Source organism: Chenopodium album, chromosome 13 (genome assembly GCF_948465745.1).
Source record: "Chenopodium album chromosome 13, dcCheAlbu1.1, whole genome shotgun sequence".
Taxonomy (NCBI): Eukaryota; Viridiplantae; Streptophyta; class Magnoliopsida; order Caryophyllales; family Amaranthaceae; genus Chenopodium; species Chenopodium album.
The window spans coordinates 8,088,845-8,105,851 of record NC_137846.1 but is presented as its reverse complement, the minus strand read 5'-3'; the positions used below and the strand labels follow the sequence as shown (position 1 = coordinate 8,105,851).

General features: G+C 35.3%; 3 protein-coding genes across 3 annotated transcripts; 2 read left to right on the top strand and 1 right to left on the bottom strand.

Annotated features, from left to right (window-relative positions):
• Window positions 1-2,339: 2,339 nt before the first annotated feature.
• Window positions 2,340-3,175, top strand: LOC145576190 (histone H2A.1-like). Its single transcript, XM_081633969.1, has 2 exons — window positions 2,340-2,614; window positions 2,701-3,175. The coding sequence occupies exons 1-2, from the start codon at window positions 2,408-2,410 to the stop codon at window positions 2,932-2,934; spliced, it is 441 nt and encodes a 146-aa protein (XP_081490095.1). The 5' UTR covers window positions 2,340-2,407; the 3' UTR covers window positions 2,935-3,175.
• Window positions 3,176-3,668: 493 nt separating this feature from the next.
• LOC145576189 (putative protease Do-like 14) lies at window positions 3,669-9,760 on the top strand. The gene is made up of 11 exons (XM_081633968.1): window positions 3,669-3,762; window positions 3,883-3,991; window positions 4,840-4,944; window positions 5,030-5,212; window positions 5,293-5,420; window positions 5,646-5,857; window positions 6,148-6,229; window positions 6,547-6,689; window positions 6,845-6,965; window positions 9,147-9,239; window positions 9,360-9,760. Exons 1-11 carry the CDS (start codon window positions 3,748-3,750, stop codon window positions 9,474-9,476), a joined length of 1,308 nt encoding a protein of 435 aa, XP_081490094.1. The 5' UTR covers window positions 3,669-3,747; the 3' UTR covers window positions 9,477-9,760.
• Window positions 9,761-10,306: 546 nt separating this feature from the next.
• LOC145576187 (autophagy-related protein 18a-like) lies at window positions 10,307-14,440 on the bottom strand. Its single transcript, XM_081633967.1, has 4 exons — window positions 13,552-14,440; window positions 12,313-12,520; window positions 11,495-11,621; window positions 10,307-10,643 (listed from the first exon to the last, which is right to left on the bottom strand). Exons 1-4 carry the CDS (start codon window positions 14,242-14,244, stop codon window positions 10,547-10,549), a joined length of 1,125 nt encoding a protein of 374 aa, XP_081490093.1. The 5' UTR covers window positions 14,245-14,440; the 3' UTR covers window positions 10,307-10,546.
• Window positions 14,441-17,007: the final 2,567 nt, after the last annotated feature.

Genomic DNA, 17,007 nt, shown 5'->3' with positions numbered 1-17,007 from the left:
TAACAGCAAATTAAATTAAATAAATTTTTACATAATTTATATTCCAGTCCTCTTTTTTTTTTTTTTTTTTTAATCCTTTATACAATTACGTTAAATTCAACCTCATTATTTTTTTTCTTTATACTACCTCCATAACTTTATGAAGAATCCTTGATAGACATGGTAAAACAATCAAAGCATATCAATCATTATTTCAAAAGTTAGTAAAGATACAACTTGACTGTAAATTCAAAACCTTTAGGATATTGAAAATGCAGAAAACATACACACATAAATTAAAGCAAGGTGAGAACATACACACGAAATCGCTCGTCAATACTTCTCGTGGAGTATCCATTAAAGTGAATTATAGTGCTTTGGCATTTAGAGAAAGAATAAATTGAGGTAACTAAAAAAAAATAATTGGGATTCTTCGTAGAGTTATGGAGGTAGTATAATGAAAAAAAAGATAATGAGATTGAATTAAACGTAATTGTATAAAGGAGACAAAAAAAAAAGATAAGGACTAAAATATAAAATATATAAAAAAATTATTTAATTTAATTTGCTATCAAAAATTAAATAAAGAATATTGATATTTAAAATGATATAGACCAATCAAATTGAATGGAACATAAAATGGGACACAATAGTGGAATAGAGGATTCGAACCCCACCATGCCGCTAATTATACCTAAGGTACAACACAAACACATTTTTCCCAAATCAACTTACAACACTAATCTTTTGAAATAATTAGAGCCGGCTACAGTGGGGAGCTCCTTGAACGACGACTTAGGGTCTCTTTTTTGACGAGCTCGACTCTTTGGATATCTTTGTTAAAATGATCTAATTTGAATTTTAAAGATAGATTTATTTGAGAAAATATTTATTTATTTCGATATATATCTACAACCATGCCAATATTTATTTATTTATTTCGATATATATCTAGCCTGTTTTATTTTTCTCTCATCTCAGCTAGGATGATTCCCCAACAAAATTTAGATAAAATAATCAATTTATTTGAATTATTCATCCAACAGTATATAAGGTGAAACTAATATGTTTGTTGTTGGTGAATGAAAATTCAAATTTTTGTCCCTGGCCTAAAAAATCTATAAGGCGGCACTGGAAAGAAATCACAGAATGTCCAAAGAAAAAATGTACTAGTACTCATAGTAAATTTTTTGGAGAGAAAAATACTCCCCCTCCATACCATATTTTATGCCCATGATAAAAATTTAGGTTACTTAAAACTTTGACCATAATTTTTGTGAGATCTTGTTAAAAATTGTATTATTATAAAGAGTGATTTCCCTACATACCGTTCATGTAAATTTCAAGATTATGTTAGTTTTTGTAAATATTCCCTACATACCGTTCATGTCACCATAAAAATTGATTTATATTTTTTTTTAAAAGTAAAACCGCTAATTGAATTAGCGGTTTACTTACTTGAAATTCATGTATACGAAACAAAATAAATAAAATCGCTAATTCAGGGCTTGTTTGGCATTATTTTTTGTTTTCAGTTTTCTGTTTTTTTTAAAACTAAAAACCAAAAACAGGAAACAAGAAAAAGGTGTTTCTACTTTTTGGTTGTCAGTTTTTAAAATTATCATAATTTTAATAAATTTGACTAATTTTTTATTCATTACATGATATATATCATATGATTTTAAAAAATAAAAAACCAAAAAACAGAAAACCACAGTGATGTCAAACGAACCATCAATTAGCGGTTTTTTTTTTTGCGGTTTTGTTGCAAAATAGTAAAAAAAAAATTAAAAAAAAAAAAGTTGATGACGTGGACAATACATAGGGAATATTAGCAAAAAGTGACTTATTCTTGGAATTTATAACTTATCCAACCATTTCTATGGAAATCACCCTATTATAAACTTTAATATCAAGTTTTTATATTTTTTATGAATATGAAAATTAAAATGTACTGAGTAGTAGTGAAATGGAGGAGTAGAAGGAGCAAAAAAACTAATAGACGGAGGAGTAGTGAATAATATCTCAATTGATAAAGCACTTGCGAGTAAATTTATACAGTTTTGACGGTCCTTTTTACCCAATCCCCAAAACAGCAAAACTTCCCTCCAATTTTCCCAACTTCCCACAACTCGTCCTCCAAAACCTTCCCATCCCACCATCAAATCCCATTGGCTAAAACCTCTCCCACACGGATCGCCAGCGTGTCATCCTCTCCAACCGTCAGATCAAATCCCCACTCAACTCCACAACCATCCGATCCCACCCTCTCAATTCCCCCCAAAAATCAACCTCATTTCCCCTCACTTATAAATACCCCCTCACTCACCCCTACCACCATTCACAGATTTCACACCACCTTCAAAATTTCCCACCCCCTCATTTTCTCTCTCCTCAATTAACAAAAAAAACCTTCAATCCTTCATCAATGGAGTCCTCCAAAACCACCACCAAAGGCGCCGGTGGCCGTCGCGGCGGTGACCGTAAGAAAGCCGTCACTAAATCCGTCAAAGCCGGCCTTCAATTTCCCGTCGGTCGAATCAGTCGCTTCCTCAAAAAAGGCCGTTACGCTCAACGTCTTAGCTCTGCTTCCCCCGTTTACCTCGCTGCTGTTCTCGAATACCTTGCTGCTGAGGTACATTCAAACAATCTCTGATTTTTTTTGAATTTTTTTTTTGGATTTTTGGAGGTTGAATCTGAAATGGAGGTTGTTGGTTTCAGGTGTTGGAGTTAGCAGGGAATGCGGCACGTGACAACAAGAAGAGCAGGATCATCCCTCGGCACGTGCTATTGGCAGTAAGGAATGATGATGAACTCGGGAAGCTTCTACAAGGTGTTACGATTGCGCACGGGGGTGTTCTTCCTAATATAAACCCCGTGTTGCTGCCTAAGAAGGTTGATAAGAAGGAAACTCCTCCTTCTCCTAAGCCTGCTAAGTCTCCTAAGAAGGCCTAATTATCATTATTAATGATAATTAGGTTTATTTTATTAACATTAGTTATGAATATTAATGTATGGATGGATGATGGATGTACATTTTGGGATTATATAATATGGTACTAAATCTTATAATCTTAGGGTTAAGGTTAAGGTTAATTTTGGGTATGTAAATCGGAAGTAAGGTAGATAGTTTATGGGGAACTATGGGTGTAATTTCTCCCTCTTATTTTGCTGAACAAATGTTATGAAAATCGAAATGGTAGTTTTAATTATGCACTTTTTCTATCTTAATTAATTACTGATTTACTACGTAATATTTTTGTATTTATCATGCTTTATTCAATTTGATTTAGTAATTACGATATTTTAAAGTTGAGCTTAAATAGAATGTCCAAATTTATTAGTAGAAAAGTTTGGTACGAAGTTTCCCATATTCGGGTCATAAACTTGTAACTAAAGAATGGAGAAAATATATGAAGTAGTATGAATACAAAACAAATTTAAATACGGAGTAATTTTCCAATTATAAATTAGTGCGAATACTAAATAATAAGAATAACGACATAATCTTAAACATGCCCCAATAAACTTAAGCTTTGAGACCATTGAATTTATGGATTGGGCCATTACTTCACCCCAAATTATACTAACTTGGGCCTGAGTTGGGCTTATGTTTTCGTTTTCATCAAGCAAACCAAAACACCTTCTCTTTCTTCGTCTGAAAAATTCAGAAGTTTCTGGGTTTTAAAGGGGTTTAGTTTTACAGTTTTAGACGCTGAGAGAATTTCCAACCAAGTGAAGGAATTTGTTTGATTCAAGCTGGTGAATATGAGGAATTTGCTGGTATTTTTTTCACATTATTCTTTTTGGTTATTTAGTTATTATAATTTATAAATTTATTGGGATATTATAACTAAGTGTATATGATAGTGAATTAGTGATGAATTTATGCTGTTTATACAGAGGAAATTGCCAATCCTGGGTAAGAATTCATTGCTGTTGCACGCCGCGGCAACCGCTGCTTTCGGTTCTGGGGTTTTATATGCAAATGCTGCTCCTGATTCTAACTCCAGTTGAGTTTCTCATTAATTTTGGTGTAATTTTTTTCAATAATTTGATTCACAATTTTTTTTTTCCTCCAATCATTATAATTTCGTTTGTGTATTGGAATTTGGAGCAACACAATTGTGATGATATTGTGCTACTCCTTTATGTTAGACCTCGAATTATTGTCGGTATGATTGAGGAGTGCATTTGATTGCATTTGTTTGAATAAAGTTAATTAAAGTGTGGCTTTTGCAATTTTAATTCTGCCAGAAATTATCGAATTAGACGAGTTTACAATTTTTTGGTCCTTTATTGGATTATAACATCAGTTTATATTTAGATTTCCAGTCAGTCAGGTTGCTTCTGTAAGTGTTACTGAGCTAAGTTTTTGGATTGGGTTTGGATGTTTGATGCTCTATCCAATTCCAAGTGCTGAATTTATAGAGGGACATTGTTGTAGCCGAACAAAATTGGTAGCTAATGGCATGGTTTGATAAGGACCCTAAGAATTCTGAATGTTTTTTCCGGTTCTTGGACAAATGGTGGGTTACCTATAAGGGAATTTTATGCTATGTTTAGAAGGCCGTAATATAAAGCAGTTTGTATTAATTTACTTTCGTCCATGCCTGACGAATTTAATGTCACAGAATGGATAGATCATTAGATTGGTAGTCGTTAAGCTGTTTTTTTATACCATTTCAAAATCTGTGTGCAGCGAAGTATAATAATTGTTTGTACTAATTTGGGGATGCATTGCTTTTCTGTCTTCTGCATCTTCCGTGCAATTGCCTGTGGTTTGTTTTTCCTTTTACTTATGTAAGTAGTAAGCCCTTTCCATTTCCTGCAAGTGTGTTGACTGCCTCTGAAACACAGGACTTCAAGTTTCTTTATCTATTCCAACAAGAGGTGACTTATTATCGATGCCATGGCGAGTTCCATTGTTTTCTCTTGGCCCCTCAATGCCTGATAAACCTACAGGTTTAGAATGTTTATCATACTCTAGCCTATATTGTTTTTCAATAGTAATACCTTTTCTCATCTTTGTACTATTCCTATTGTCTAGATGTGGGAAATGATCCCTATCCGCTGCATTTTTATAGAGTGTCACCTGATCTTCCAGCAGATACGAAAAATCAAGCCCCTACTGATGGTTCTTCTCATTGTTCAAACTGTTTCACTAGAGACACCATTGCCAATGCAGCTGCCAAGGTTAGCCCAGCTGTTGTCAATCTGTCTGTACCAAAGGGTAAATTTATGGTTTCTGTATGCTCTATATAGAGTTCCTCTACACTATTGAGAATTTGATTGTAATATTGATTGTAGCAGGAATCTATGGATTGACTATGGGAAGGAGTATCGGCTCAGGAACCATTATTGATTCTGATGGTACTATTTTAACTTGTGCTCATGTGGTGGTGGACTTTCAGGGGGTGAAAGCATCATCAAAAGGGAATGTGAGTAATCTCTTTCTTTTTTCTTTGTAAAATTCTGTATCTTCTCTCAAATTTTTCCTGTAGATTTAGGCCTTTTGACTGTGTCTTCTCTCAAATTTTTCCTGTTAGACATTTATGTTTAACCACTGCTTTGTAAGACTCATGACTGGGTTTTAGTGTGACATTTTTTTGTGATGGTATGAGACTTATTTTTGATTAATTGATAATAGTTGGTAACTTTTGTAGATTGAGGTTACCATGCAAGATGGTAGAACATTTGAGGGCACAGTATTGAATGCTGACTTACATTCTGATATAGCAATTGTAAAGGTGAAAACAAAGTCACCACTACCAGCTGCAAAACTTGGCTTGTCAAATAAACTTCGTCCAGGAGACTGGGTGATAGCAATGGGCTGTCCTCTTTCCCTCCAAAATACCGTGACAGCTGGTATTGTAAGGTAAAGATTAGAAAAATAAAAAGCCGTGGTATTCATGGTTGTAAATATGTCACTAAATAGTAAGTGGTCCAATATTTTTAGTAATACTGGTATTAAATCACACTTAGTATAAAGTATTGTCATTATTATATATTTTTCTTTATAATCAGCCACTTCACAGCTAACTTGTTTGGAGATGTTATCACTTTATGTCATATGTGATTGGCATTATATTGCTTAAGCTTGTATCCTGCTAAAGCCTTTCTTATTTTTGGTCTTAATTGTTTGCTTTCTGCATGGGGAAAATGCAGCTGTATTGACAGAAAAAGCAGTGATCTGGGTCTTGGTGGAATGAGAAGAGAATACTTGCAGACGGATTGTCCTATTAATGTGGTAAGATTGACCCTCTCTTGCTAGTGTTTATCCAATAAACAACCCCTGACTTTACTTGACAACAAATTAAAGAGATACTGGCATTGCATGTCCAAGTTGATTTCACTAATCATTGCCACAGCATTTTTAGTTTATCTTTTATCACTTTAAGGGAATATTATAAAGAGCCTAGCCTGTTGTGCTTGGTTATTGCTGCACGCATCTCATCAGACCCACTTTCACAGGAGTCTTGATTGGATGGTCAGTGGCGGCTGTTATATATTTGTTTTATTCCTTTGGTTAATGTGTAAATTCTTGTATCTTGATTTTTATAATAGGGAAATTCAGGAGGCCCTCTTGTTAATATGGATGGTGAGGTGGTTGGGGTTAATAACATGAAAGTGCTAGTAGCTGATGGATTGAGCTTTGCTGTGCCAATTGACTCTGTCTCTAAAATCATAGACCAATTCAAGAAAAAAGGGTATTGCTTATAATTCTTCAACTTATCTTACAAGCAACCCGTTACCCCAATTGAAAATTTGCTAGCTTTTATCTTATTTTTGTCATACTTATCTTGCATTATCGTTGCTATTAATATCTCAGGATGATGTGCCACTGAATTTACTGATGGTGCAGGAGAGTTGTTCGGCCTTGGCTTGGACTCAAAATGATTGATCTCAATGACATGATCATATCTCAGCTTAAAGAGAGAGATCCAGTTTTTCCTAATGTCAATAGAGGCGTACTTGTCCCAATGGTAGGTTCAGGTTTCCTTTTCCTGAAGCTTTATTCTTTCCCCATCTGATTTCTTTTGGAACAAAAACCATGCTTGTAGAGTTGGTATTTAAACCTCATGCTGATGCGGCGATGCACCCTTGAAATAATGTACTCATTAAACTTTGGATTAAAGTTACATTATGCAAGATTTGCAAATTTGATTAGATATTTGATAGACCTTACAAGTAGTCATCGGGGCAAAAGTGTTATGGCATGTTTGAAAGAGGCTGTCAATTTGTCATTGTCTTGATTGGGATGAAAGTTACATTATGCAAGATTTGCAAATTTGATTAGATATTTTATTTGATAGATAACCTTACAGGTAGCAAACGGGGCAAAAGTGTTATGGCATGTTTAAAAGAGGTTGTCAATTTGTCATTGTCTTGAAGATTAGGAACCAAGTAGAATTGCATCAAGCTTGATCAGGCTTCTCAGGAATGAGGATGAAGTATTAGGTCTCCTTGTAGTTAAGAATTAATATACTACATATGAGGAAGAACAACTTGTTCAGGATTGGAGTCTATGAACAGATGGCTGCTTGGTAATAAATTAATAATCCATTTTCCAATGTCACATTTTTTTATACATTTACCAAAATTTATGTAATTGGTAGTAAAGGTATGTAGAATAGAGTCACTATACTCAACTAACTCAAGGCTAAAAGAAATGCTATGAATTGTGGTTGAGATTGCTAGTAAAGATGTGTTGAATAGAATCACGAAGCTTACTGAAGACTAGGTAACTGAGGTATTCCTGCTAACCTAAAGTTTTAGTTGAGGGCCTGAGGGTAATGAGAATCATAAAATTATTATTTTACGGAAAGTTATCGCTGTTAACTCTTATGTCTAATGGTCACAGAGTTAATTCTAGCATTGGAATCACTTTTCTGGGGGATAATTTTGAAATGAGGGCAAAAGTTACCGGGTGGTTTTAATTTTTTAAACATATTCAGCTATGTTAAAGGTGCGTTGCCTGGAAATCCCCTCCACCCTTTGCACTTCCATATTCATCTCGTTGGAGTGCCATTTTGATTGCTGTTATTTTGTTGCTTCTCGACTCTCCCACCACTCACCAACTGCTCTCAACAATTTGAGAGTACCTGTGAATTTTTTCTCCTCAAACCAGCTAATTCCATCTTTGTGCAATTGTGTCATCTGACTATCTGAGTTCATAGTGCAAATGTCTTGCATTGTATGCCATTGAAGTGAATTCATTAGTTTTGTTGTAGAAGGAAAATCTTTCGAACCAGATCAGTTGCTAGTGTCACGTCATGGAGCAGTCTGCATCGTCTTCTGATTTTTTTTTCTGTCCACAATTGTAACGAATAGTACCTGAAGTTTTGAGTTCCAGTCTCTTTGCTGGAAGCATTTACAAGTAACCCTGGTGGAATTTGTGGTTGCATTACATGCATTAGCTATGTTTCTAAGTTGCACTGACTCGCTGAGGTGTATGTGGTTGGCAGTAGATGGAGCAGTGGGAAAAGGAAGTGCTTGGTAGCAATTGTAGCAGTCTAGTGATGCTGGTGACTTGAGATATTACCAACTCTTGTCTCAGATTGTTCAAGTACATAATAAGTATAGAAGTTTAATGTTATGAACTTTCTTGAATTCATGATGAGGAATTCAGCTCCCATCTTCCGCAAATCTTTGCTGTTAAGTTGTGCATCTTGTGTTATAGCTGTGTTTCAAAATAGGGCGTCTAGCTTAGTTAAGTTGTGCTCCCATCATTCACAGAACTTTTTTGTGCTTGCATATTTGACAATTTCTTACTTTACCCATCTCCTCTCCCTGTTTGGTCATTTGATCTCTAAAATTAGAGATTTTTTTTGTCTTTGTGAACTTTACCAAGTTCAAAGGCAAGGTAATTAGATGCATTAAGGTTTGTAGATCTGGAAAAGTGAATTTCGAGGAGAAGTGTTACAATATCTCTGGATGGATCCTGGTTCAGAGTCAATAGCTTATGACAGCTGCAAAAACTCTTGGTTGTTTTCAAGTCTCTGTGCCTATGTGTACTTGCTATGTGTTTTTTGCTAGCATCTTGGTTGAGCAGTTTGATTTTTATAGCATTTATTAGCCTCATATATTAGGCAGTGTTTTCATTTGCTTGTGTTTAGATGTTTGAAAATTTAAACCGTAATCTGTGGTCTTCATATCTGTGACAGGTTACTCCAGGCTCTCCTGGAGATCATGCTGGATTCCGGCCAGGAGATGTTGTCACTGAATTTGATGGAAAACCTGTTGGAAGCATCAAGGAGGTACTGCTCTCTGGCATTTGTAGCTGTTCTTGAAGCAGTAATATATCGTTATGCTTTTTAGTAACAAGTCTGAAGAGCTGCTGAGTAGTAAGTTGATTATTGTTTTTTGCACTGTAACAGATCATTGACTTAATGGACGATAAAGTGGGGAAGCCAGTAAAGGTGGTTGTGAAGAGGGCAAACAATGCTGAGGCAACCTTAACCGTGACCCCTGAGGAAGCAAATCCTGATATGTAACTCTGACAGAGCAAAATCACCAGCTTCTTCCAGGAAAAATAAAGGATTTAAAGAAAGAATTGTTGAAAATAGTGCATGCTCTTCAGCGTTTTAGCTCTAGAGCGAATTTAATTGCTGAGGTGGTCTGGTTTATTTCCAACATAGTGCAAAATCAAATACCGTCTATCCCAGCTTTACACTACAGTATCAATTGAAATACTTCCAAGGGAGGAGAGCATATATTTCTGTAAAGGTTTTCTAGATTACTTTCAAAACTGTTACTACCATGTACAACATAATTCATGTCTTAACTTCTGTAATTGTTTTTTTTTTTTTTGGTATTTCAAATTTACGATCATTCAAAAAACCTTTGTTTTTCAGTACATGTTTCTGCTTTGGTCAATTGAAGAATCTTAATAGGGTAGGAATCTGCTAGTTTCTCCACATGAACCCAACACAGCACTTGCTGCCTAGCCCATTGAGAGACGGTTAGCGCTGCAGGACTGTTAAAGACTCAGCTTAATTTTGTTTAATCAAATACTTCGTATTTGCTTGATATAAAAATTACCAAACCTGATTAGGTTAAACAATACTTCGTATTTTTTTATTAGTGTTCACTTATCGCTAATTTATTTTTCCGGTAATAAAAAAAAATTATGAAAATTTATATATTTAAAAATATACTCGTTGACATCTCATTCAATGTATTTTTTCTTATTGGCATAGCTAAGTGAAGCAAAAACATATTAGTTCATTACTTCCATGCAGGCACCAAGGACCCCAATTCTGGGAGGCTTTTGTAAATTGTAATCATACAAAGGCTAGTTTTATTAAATTGTGACCACAGTACATAAAATAAGTATATTTCTGTCACCACTGATTATTAAGTTATTGCACTTTAAATATGTACAAAGCGATGAACTAACCGCCGACAAGTGACAACAAACTTGTATACATATTTACATTTTATCTAATACGAACCATTTAAGGTAAGATTGTAGGAACGAGAACAGGAGAAGGAAGAAGAAGAAGATGAGAAAGAGAAACATGAACATGTGAGATTCTATTATTTGGAGTAAGCATCTCTAACGTCAACTCTCAGAGGTCTGTTCTGGCTTCAGAAAGTCACGATATTCCAGCTGCCTCATCTCTCCTCCAGATTCAGGATCAAATTCACATCGGTAAAAGCTGAATTCAAAGAAGTCCACCACTTAGAATACAGTAATTGCAAAGAGTAAAATCAAACAGTACAAGCACAAGCATCTTAACATTCCCAGTAATAGCAGCTATTGTATAAACTATTCCGCAATTCCATCAATGATATCAGCTAGTTCCCTCTATAACATGCAAAATGCAATTTTGTTATGAATAAATTTCAAATTGAAGCAAACAAAATCAGTTTGATGCAAACTCCAGCACCCATATGTATTTTATTACTACCAGTATAAGATAAGACTGGAACTACCATTTCTGACTTAGTAAACGATTAAAAAGAGCAATAAAACAGATAAGGGGCAAAAAGGCTGCTTTACATTAACTCCCTCGTTCAAATAACCAAAATGAAAAAATCCTTATCTACATACAACCCCTTGAAAGATGAAGTGTGCTCATATTCACAGTGTTGGACTTTTGATGTGAGTCTGTCTTCACTTATCATTTAGGAAATCTATTACCAACATTGAACAAGTGGGGGATCTAGTAAAATCTTAATAAAAATGGTTTGTGGAGCTACAAATAGTCAAGCAATAATATATACTCCGTATCTAACTATTACGAATAGAATATAAAGGAATTTTCTTTTTAAAACAACTTAAACCATGAGACTACCAGAAAGTTCTAACTTCTTGATGTGGAAGCCAAGTTATGAAATACAACATCAGGATAGTAATATGTCACAAAAGGAGAACAAAATGATCTCTCTTGTTATTGTACAGGGAAACAGAACCATAGGAAATAGGCAACATACTTGCCAGGTTCTGCAGTGAAGTAAAGTATTCAGAATAAAAAGATGATGAAGAAAAAATAATTGAATAATTTACCTTCCATCCATTCCCACTATCACAACTGTGTTCTCTTGTTGGCCAAAGGAAACAATGTACTGAGTACCTTCTTGCAAGTGAAACTGGGCCATTGACCACTCTGAACTAAAATATTTAGGCAATACACCTGCAAAAACAGATAAACCAAAAACACTCAGGAAACAATATGTAAGATCATATTTTTATACATCCCTTGATAACTCATGCAGCTCCTCCAAAATGCACAGGTAGTCTAAGTCAATTCAATGTTCAATGTCTGCAATATTTTCCAGTTTGATATTGATGGTGAATGCCTTATCTTACTAACTGCTCCTGTTTTTCCTCAAAAATACTATTCCCACTTTCCCTAGACCCTAAAATTATTCTTAATTTGGCTCAGCGCAAACATACGAGGAAAATCACTAAAAGTGCATACAAAAATTGTGAATGGATAAAGATAGAAGCAAGAGAAAATAATGAAATGGGGACAAGAAGGGTTTATAAAATGGAAAATCAAATATTACTTGCAATACAAGTGTGGATCGCTTCAAGATATCCAGAAGAGTAAAACGTCATGAATACTCAGGCAAAGTGTGTAAGTTTTCACTACATTTACATGAAATATCTTATTTTTTGTATAAGGCTGACCACATCTCTTACTAACAACTTTTTAACATGCAATTTAACAAGCCAACAACATATTCAACTTAGTGGCCCTCAAGTCCCAACACCATGTAGAGGAACATGGATTAGAAGAGAAGATGGTACCCAGAGATCCTGATTCAAGCTTCAGGTTAAAAACATTTAAAAGAAGATTAGCACCATGGAGAAGATTGTACCTTTCATAAAGGAAATGGACGATATAGGGGAACGTGGAGAGCTTGGTTGCTCAGGTGGACTCTGCAAACCACTGTTTCCAGGAGATCCTGGTTCAAGCTTCAGGTTAAAAACATGAATGGTCCCCCTGTCACTTGATGCTGCTAGCCATCGCGCATTAGAAGAGAATGCTAAGCTCTGTATCTCTGCTCTATCAGTTCCCCTCCTAACCTATATAACAGATCCCACAAAACACTTCAGAACTAATGATTCATTCTAGAGAGTCTATAAACACCCTTTTGCATATGTAAGCAAAAAAAGGCTCTGTGATAATAGTCACACATGCTAATATAAATGGAAAGAGATGAAAAGGCTAACTCTTATACGATTCACAGAAATGCATGTGACACATGAAATATAAAGCGATAAAATGCAGACGGATAAGCTTGAAAGTAACTCAAACTTACTACAATTATCAATTCCTTATCATCCCCAATGCCTACCCCAATTAATCCTCATTAAGAAGCCCACTATTAGTCTATTAACTATGTCAGTCTGAAAAGTATATGAATAATATAATTCTTAACAGGCCAATATCACCATACCAAAAACCTAATGGCTAATGTCTTAAACGCAAAGATATCCTAACATACCAAAGTAATCAAACATCAGTTATTGATGACTTGCAGAACACTATAAGTCATACCAATGGGCTATCGTATACAAACAAACAGCCAAAAACACCTTTGCCAAGAGGCAAGAATCATGCTGCACCAAATACGCACTAGTTTACCCAGGTGCAATTGAACAACAACACCACACAGGCAACTAACAAAGTATCATCAAACGAATAGGCATTTGATATATATAACAGGCATTTGATTTATATACTGGAGATGAAGCACAGCTACATTTTGTATATAACCAAGACAAATCAATCTTCAGCTACACCACTGCGTAAAACCTACCAGCTCAACTGAAAATCATGATGCATCATCACATTCACAGTGCACAGAATATCAAAAATGATCTTACTTCGAAACAAGTACCAGGCATTGACTATCACTAATCACAGCAAATATAGATGACAACCAGCTAAGCTAGTTAAATTCTACACATGAATCAAATCCCGCCTACATCATTGCCCTTCACGAGAACACGAATCAATCAATCAAGACAACAAATGACAAATCTACCAAAACCCAAACAACAATCAAGCTGAAACAATCAAAGACAACAAATTAAAAAAGAGGGGATTATACCTCTTGCAACAAAGAACCATCCAAAGTATTGAAAACCCTAACCAAAGTCCCTTTACTACTAGCAGTAGCAACCAACCTCCCATCCTGAGTCAAAGCCATAGAAGCAATCCTGGAATCATGAGCCATAACAAACTTAGTCCTCTTAGACCCATAATGCTCAACCCGAATCTGACCCTTCTGCAACCCAGGACAAACAAGAACAATCGAATTCGACAAACAAGAAACCTCACACAACCCCTTAGGGTTAGCCACCGTTTCAATCTGATGCAACAGCTTCAAATCAGCAAAATTATAGACAAAAATCTTATGCAAAAGCACAACAACAATCCGATCACGACGAAGACGAACAGACTTAACATCAGATCGAAAGGAAAGCTCCCCGATGCAGCAGCAACGATGGTCGTCCCAAAGCATGACTTTGTGAGGTGGGAAGTTGGGGTGGGGCCCACCACCGACTAAGGCGAGGATGTTGCAGCGAAAGAGCATGTGAACGAGGGAGAGAGAGTGGGAGAAGGTGCGGTTGAAGATGGGGCGAAAAGGGTGGGTGTTGAAGATGAGGAAGCCGGAGTTGGTGGCGGCGGAGAAGCAGGTGGAGTCTTGGTTGAAGGAGAGAGAGAGGAGTTGAGGTGGGGTTGAGGAGGAGGAGGAGGGTGGTTGAGGGGGTGGTGGGGGTGGAGGAGGGGAGGAGGGCATGGTGGTGGGGAAGAAGGGGAGAGAGAGGAGGAAGGAGGAGAGGAGAGAGAGAATGTGGTGGGTGAAGCGGTAGTAGAGGAGGATGAACAAAGCTATTTTTTCTGGGTTTTTGGAGGTTGCTTCAAGAAGATAACAATGGCGGTTGAAGGAGGAGGAGAGATGAGAGGGAAATTTAGATTGGAGGAAACTCGGAGCGAAACTTCTCAGGTTGGAGGTCAAGTGAAGGTGAAGGTGATATTTTAGTGTATTGGGTCCCACTTTTGTTGATTGCACGTATTCTGTCTTTTTTGTTTTTTGTTTTTTTTTTTTTTTTTTTAAATTTTCTAGAGGTGATTATTGGGCGGGCCGGGTCGAATCGAAGTTAGAAAAATAGGTCCACTTCTCAGGCTGGGCCAGGTCGGGCTAAGCTTCAGGCCTAAATTTTTGTACTCAAATCTGTTTAAAATGGTCGTGTCGTGCAGACTTTTCGGGCCATTTTCGGATCGGGCCTAAAAAATCAACTAAAAATGCATTAAGATGCATTCCCAAACCCGTCTAAAAAAAATAAATTTCTGGACCAGACCCAACCCGATTTCGGGTACGAAAAATTCTGCCCTAAATCGAGCCGTGCCGACTTTGATCACCTCTAGAATTTTCTAAAGGTGATCAACTATGGGCCAACTCACAAGCTTAGTCCGTAAAAGTCAAATTTGGGTAAATCAATACAAGTAAACACTTTTTATTTTTGAACAATTAATGAAATTTCATCCTAAAACTATGTCAAGAAGATGTACTCCTCTGTGCTTCACCGTTAGATCTAGCTCCTCATCATCAAGAGGATTTTTACTTAGATTAATTTAAATTGAATTTTACTTTTCTATAATGCTTATTGTAGATATAATATGGCTTTCAATTAATGAAACTAGTTTTTAGGCTCGGACGATGCCCCGAAATACTACATCATTTTCATGATAGAAATTCTTATTAATATCTAATTTTGATGGAATGTCAAGTAATAAGCTAATAGCTTAGTGGTTAACTGGTTAATGTGTTAGAGTTTAAGCTCGTGGTTGTGAGTTCAAATACTGTAATATTTATATTTCTGAACATATGGAATGAAAAACTTGATTAAATGAGGTGAGAGCCACGTGGCACTTAAACTTGTTTAATAATGCCTTTTAATATATAGTACAGATTTTATCTTTCCCTTTAAAAAATATACAAGTAGACACTTTATTTTTTCATCCCAAAAAAAAAAAAAAAACCCATTTCTTTAGGTAAAACCGAACTCGGCCCGAAAAGATTTGAATGCCCACCAAGCTCGTCACCTTTTGCGAGGTTGGATATGAGATTTGATATTAAGGCTTAACCCAACTCGAATTTTTAATCGCCTCTAAAATTTACTTAGTAAGGAGTATAATTTTTTTTTCCTTCCATAATCTACTCCCTCGGTTTTTTCAAGTACGACAAAGTACAAAGTAAGATTACATGGCACTGGGCCAAGATTTATGCAAAACTTCATGTCTCTACATGACCTGTATGAATAGTTAGCCATAGTATGTGGCACAGTGTAAAAACATTATATGAGGTTGAGGTTGAGGCTAATTCGAATTTCAAATGTTTTGGAGTAAGGATTCTCCTAACATTCCCCTCGTGCCTAGCCCGCTAACCCTAATTGGGAGAACATCTTATAGGTTTTCACCCGATAGGACCATTCTCCTTACCAACAAAAAAAAAAAAAATTGTAGGAAGGATTAGAATAATTTGCAAAAGTATATGTTTTGGAGTTTCGTTTGATCTCATGAGTTATGATAGTCATGATTCATGAGATACAAACCTAAAATATATCATCACTCCATATAATTACCTTAATTGTTCGGTAATTACTAATTAGTGGGCTAATGATTGTTAAACCTGGTTGTATTGGTTGGTTTGACTGGTTGCTTATAATAGATGTTTTGACAAGTTGGTTATGTTTATGTAAGGAGGTTGGCCACTATGCAAGTACTTGTAAAGGTGGGTTAATTGCAAAACAAAAGAAGACTACAATCGCTCCATCACAAACTCACATTCATTAAAAAGCACTGCCAACCAGGAGAAGAAAAAATACTAAGGATGCAATAGGTCCACGCACATTTAATGATGCATCAATCTCATATAAGAAGCTAAAGCATGCACAATGATTAAAGCATAGTCAATGGTTTTTTTTCTCTTGCAAAAACTTATAATTAATTCTTATTATAATTCTAAAAGCTGTAATTAGAAATAATAATGCTATTTTTTGTGCACAAATTAAACTTGTTTTTGAATCTTAAGTAATACAAGTGCTTTATTTTGGTGCAAATAAATATCAAATTTTAATTATAATTATTTGTTTAAAATTTTAAGCTCACATTACATATATTTTATCATTATTTTAGCAAATACAATAAACATGACATCTTCTACTTTGATTGCTGCTTCTTGTAGCAATTTTATTTATTTTAACTTTTTTCTTTTAATGTTTGATTTCCTTTTCTTACCATCATTTTATCATTAAATTTAGAATTTTCTTTTGCTTCCTTTGCTGCAATTGTCTATTTCAAAATTCATTGCTTGATTGAATAGTAAAATGTCAATATATAGCCTAAAACATAGCTATTTTTTCAAAACTAGCAATTAAAGAAAATTTAAATAAGTTGTAAAAATCTGAGGGATATTTCATGCATTAAGTTTATGTCCTTAGCATCAAACTAACATCGTTACTCATTAATGACACCCCATACAATAATATTACTTTTCAAG

Coding starts and splice junctions, on each gene's coding strand:
- LOC145576187 (XM_081633967.1), bottom strand. CDS start 14,244: ATGCCCTCCTCCCCTCCTCCACCCCCACCACCCCCTCAACCACCCTCC. Junction 11,622..12,312: donor GTCCATTTCCTTTATGAAAG/GTACAATCTTCT, acceptor CTGTTTTTGCAG/GTGTATTGCCTAAATATTTT. Junction 10,644..11,494: donor ATAGTGGGAATGGATGGAAG/GTAAATTATTCA, acceptor CTTTGAATTCAG/CTTTTACCGATGTGAATTTG.
- LOC145576190 (XM_081633969.1), top strand. CDS start 2,408: ATGGAGTCCTCCAAAACCACCACCAAAGGCGCCGGTGGCCGTCGCGGC. Junction 2,615..2,700: donor TCGAATACCTTGCTGCTGAG/GTACATTCAAAC, acceptor TGTTGGTTTCAG/GTGTTGGAGTTAGCAGGGAA.
- LOC145576189 (XM_081633968.1), top strand. Junction 3,992..4,839: donor TGCTCCTGATTCTAACTCCA/GTTGAGTTTCTC, acceptor TCTGAAACACAG/GACTTCAAGTTTCTTTATCT. Junction 6,230..6,546: donor CGGATTGTCCTATTAATGTG/GTAAGATTGACC, acceptor TTTTTATAATAG/GGAAATTCAGGAGGCCCTCT.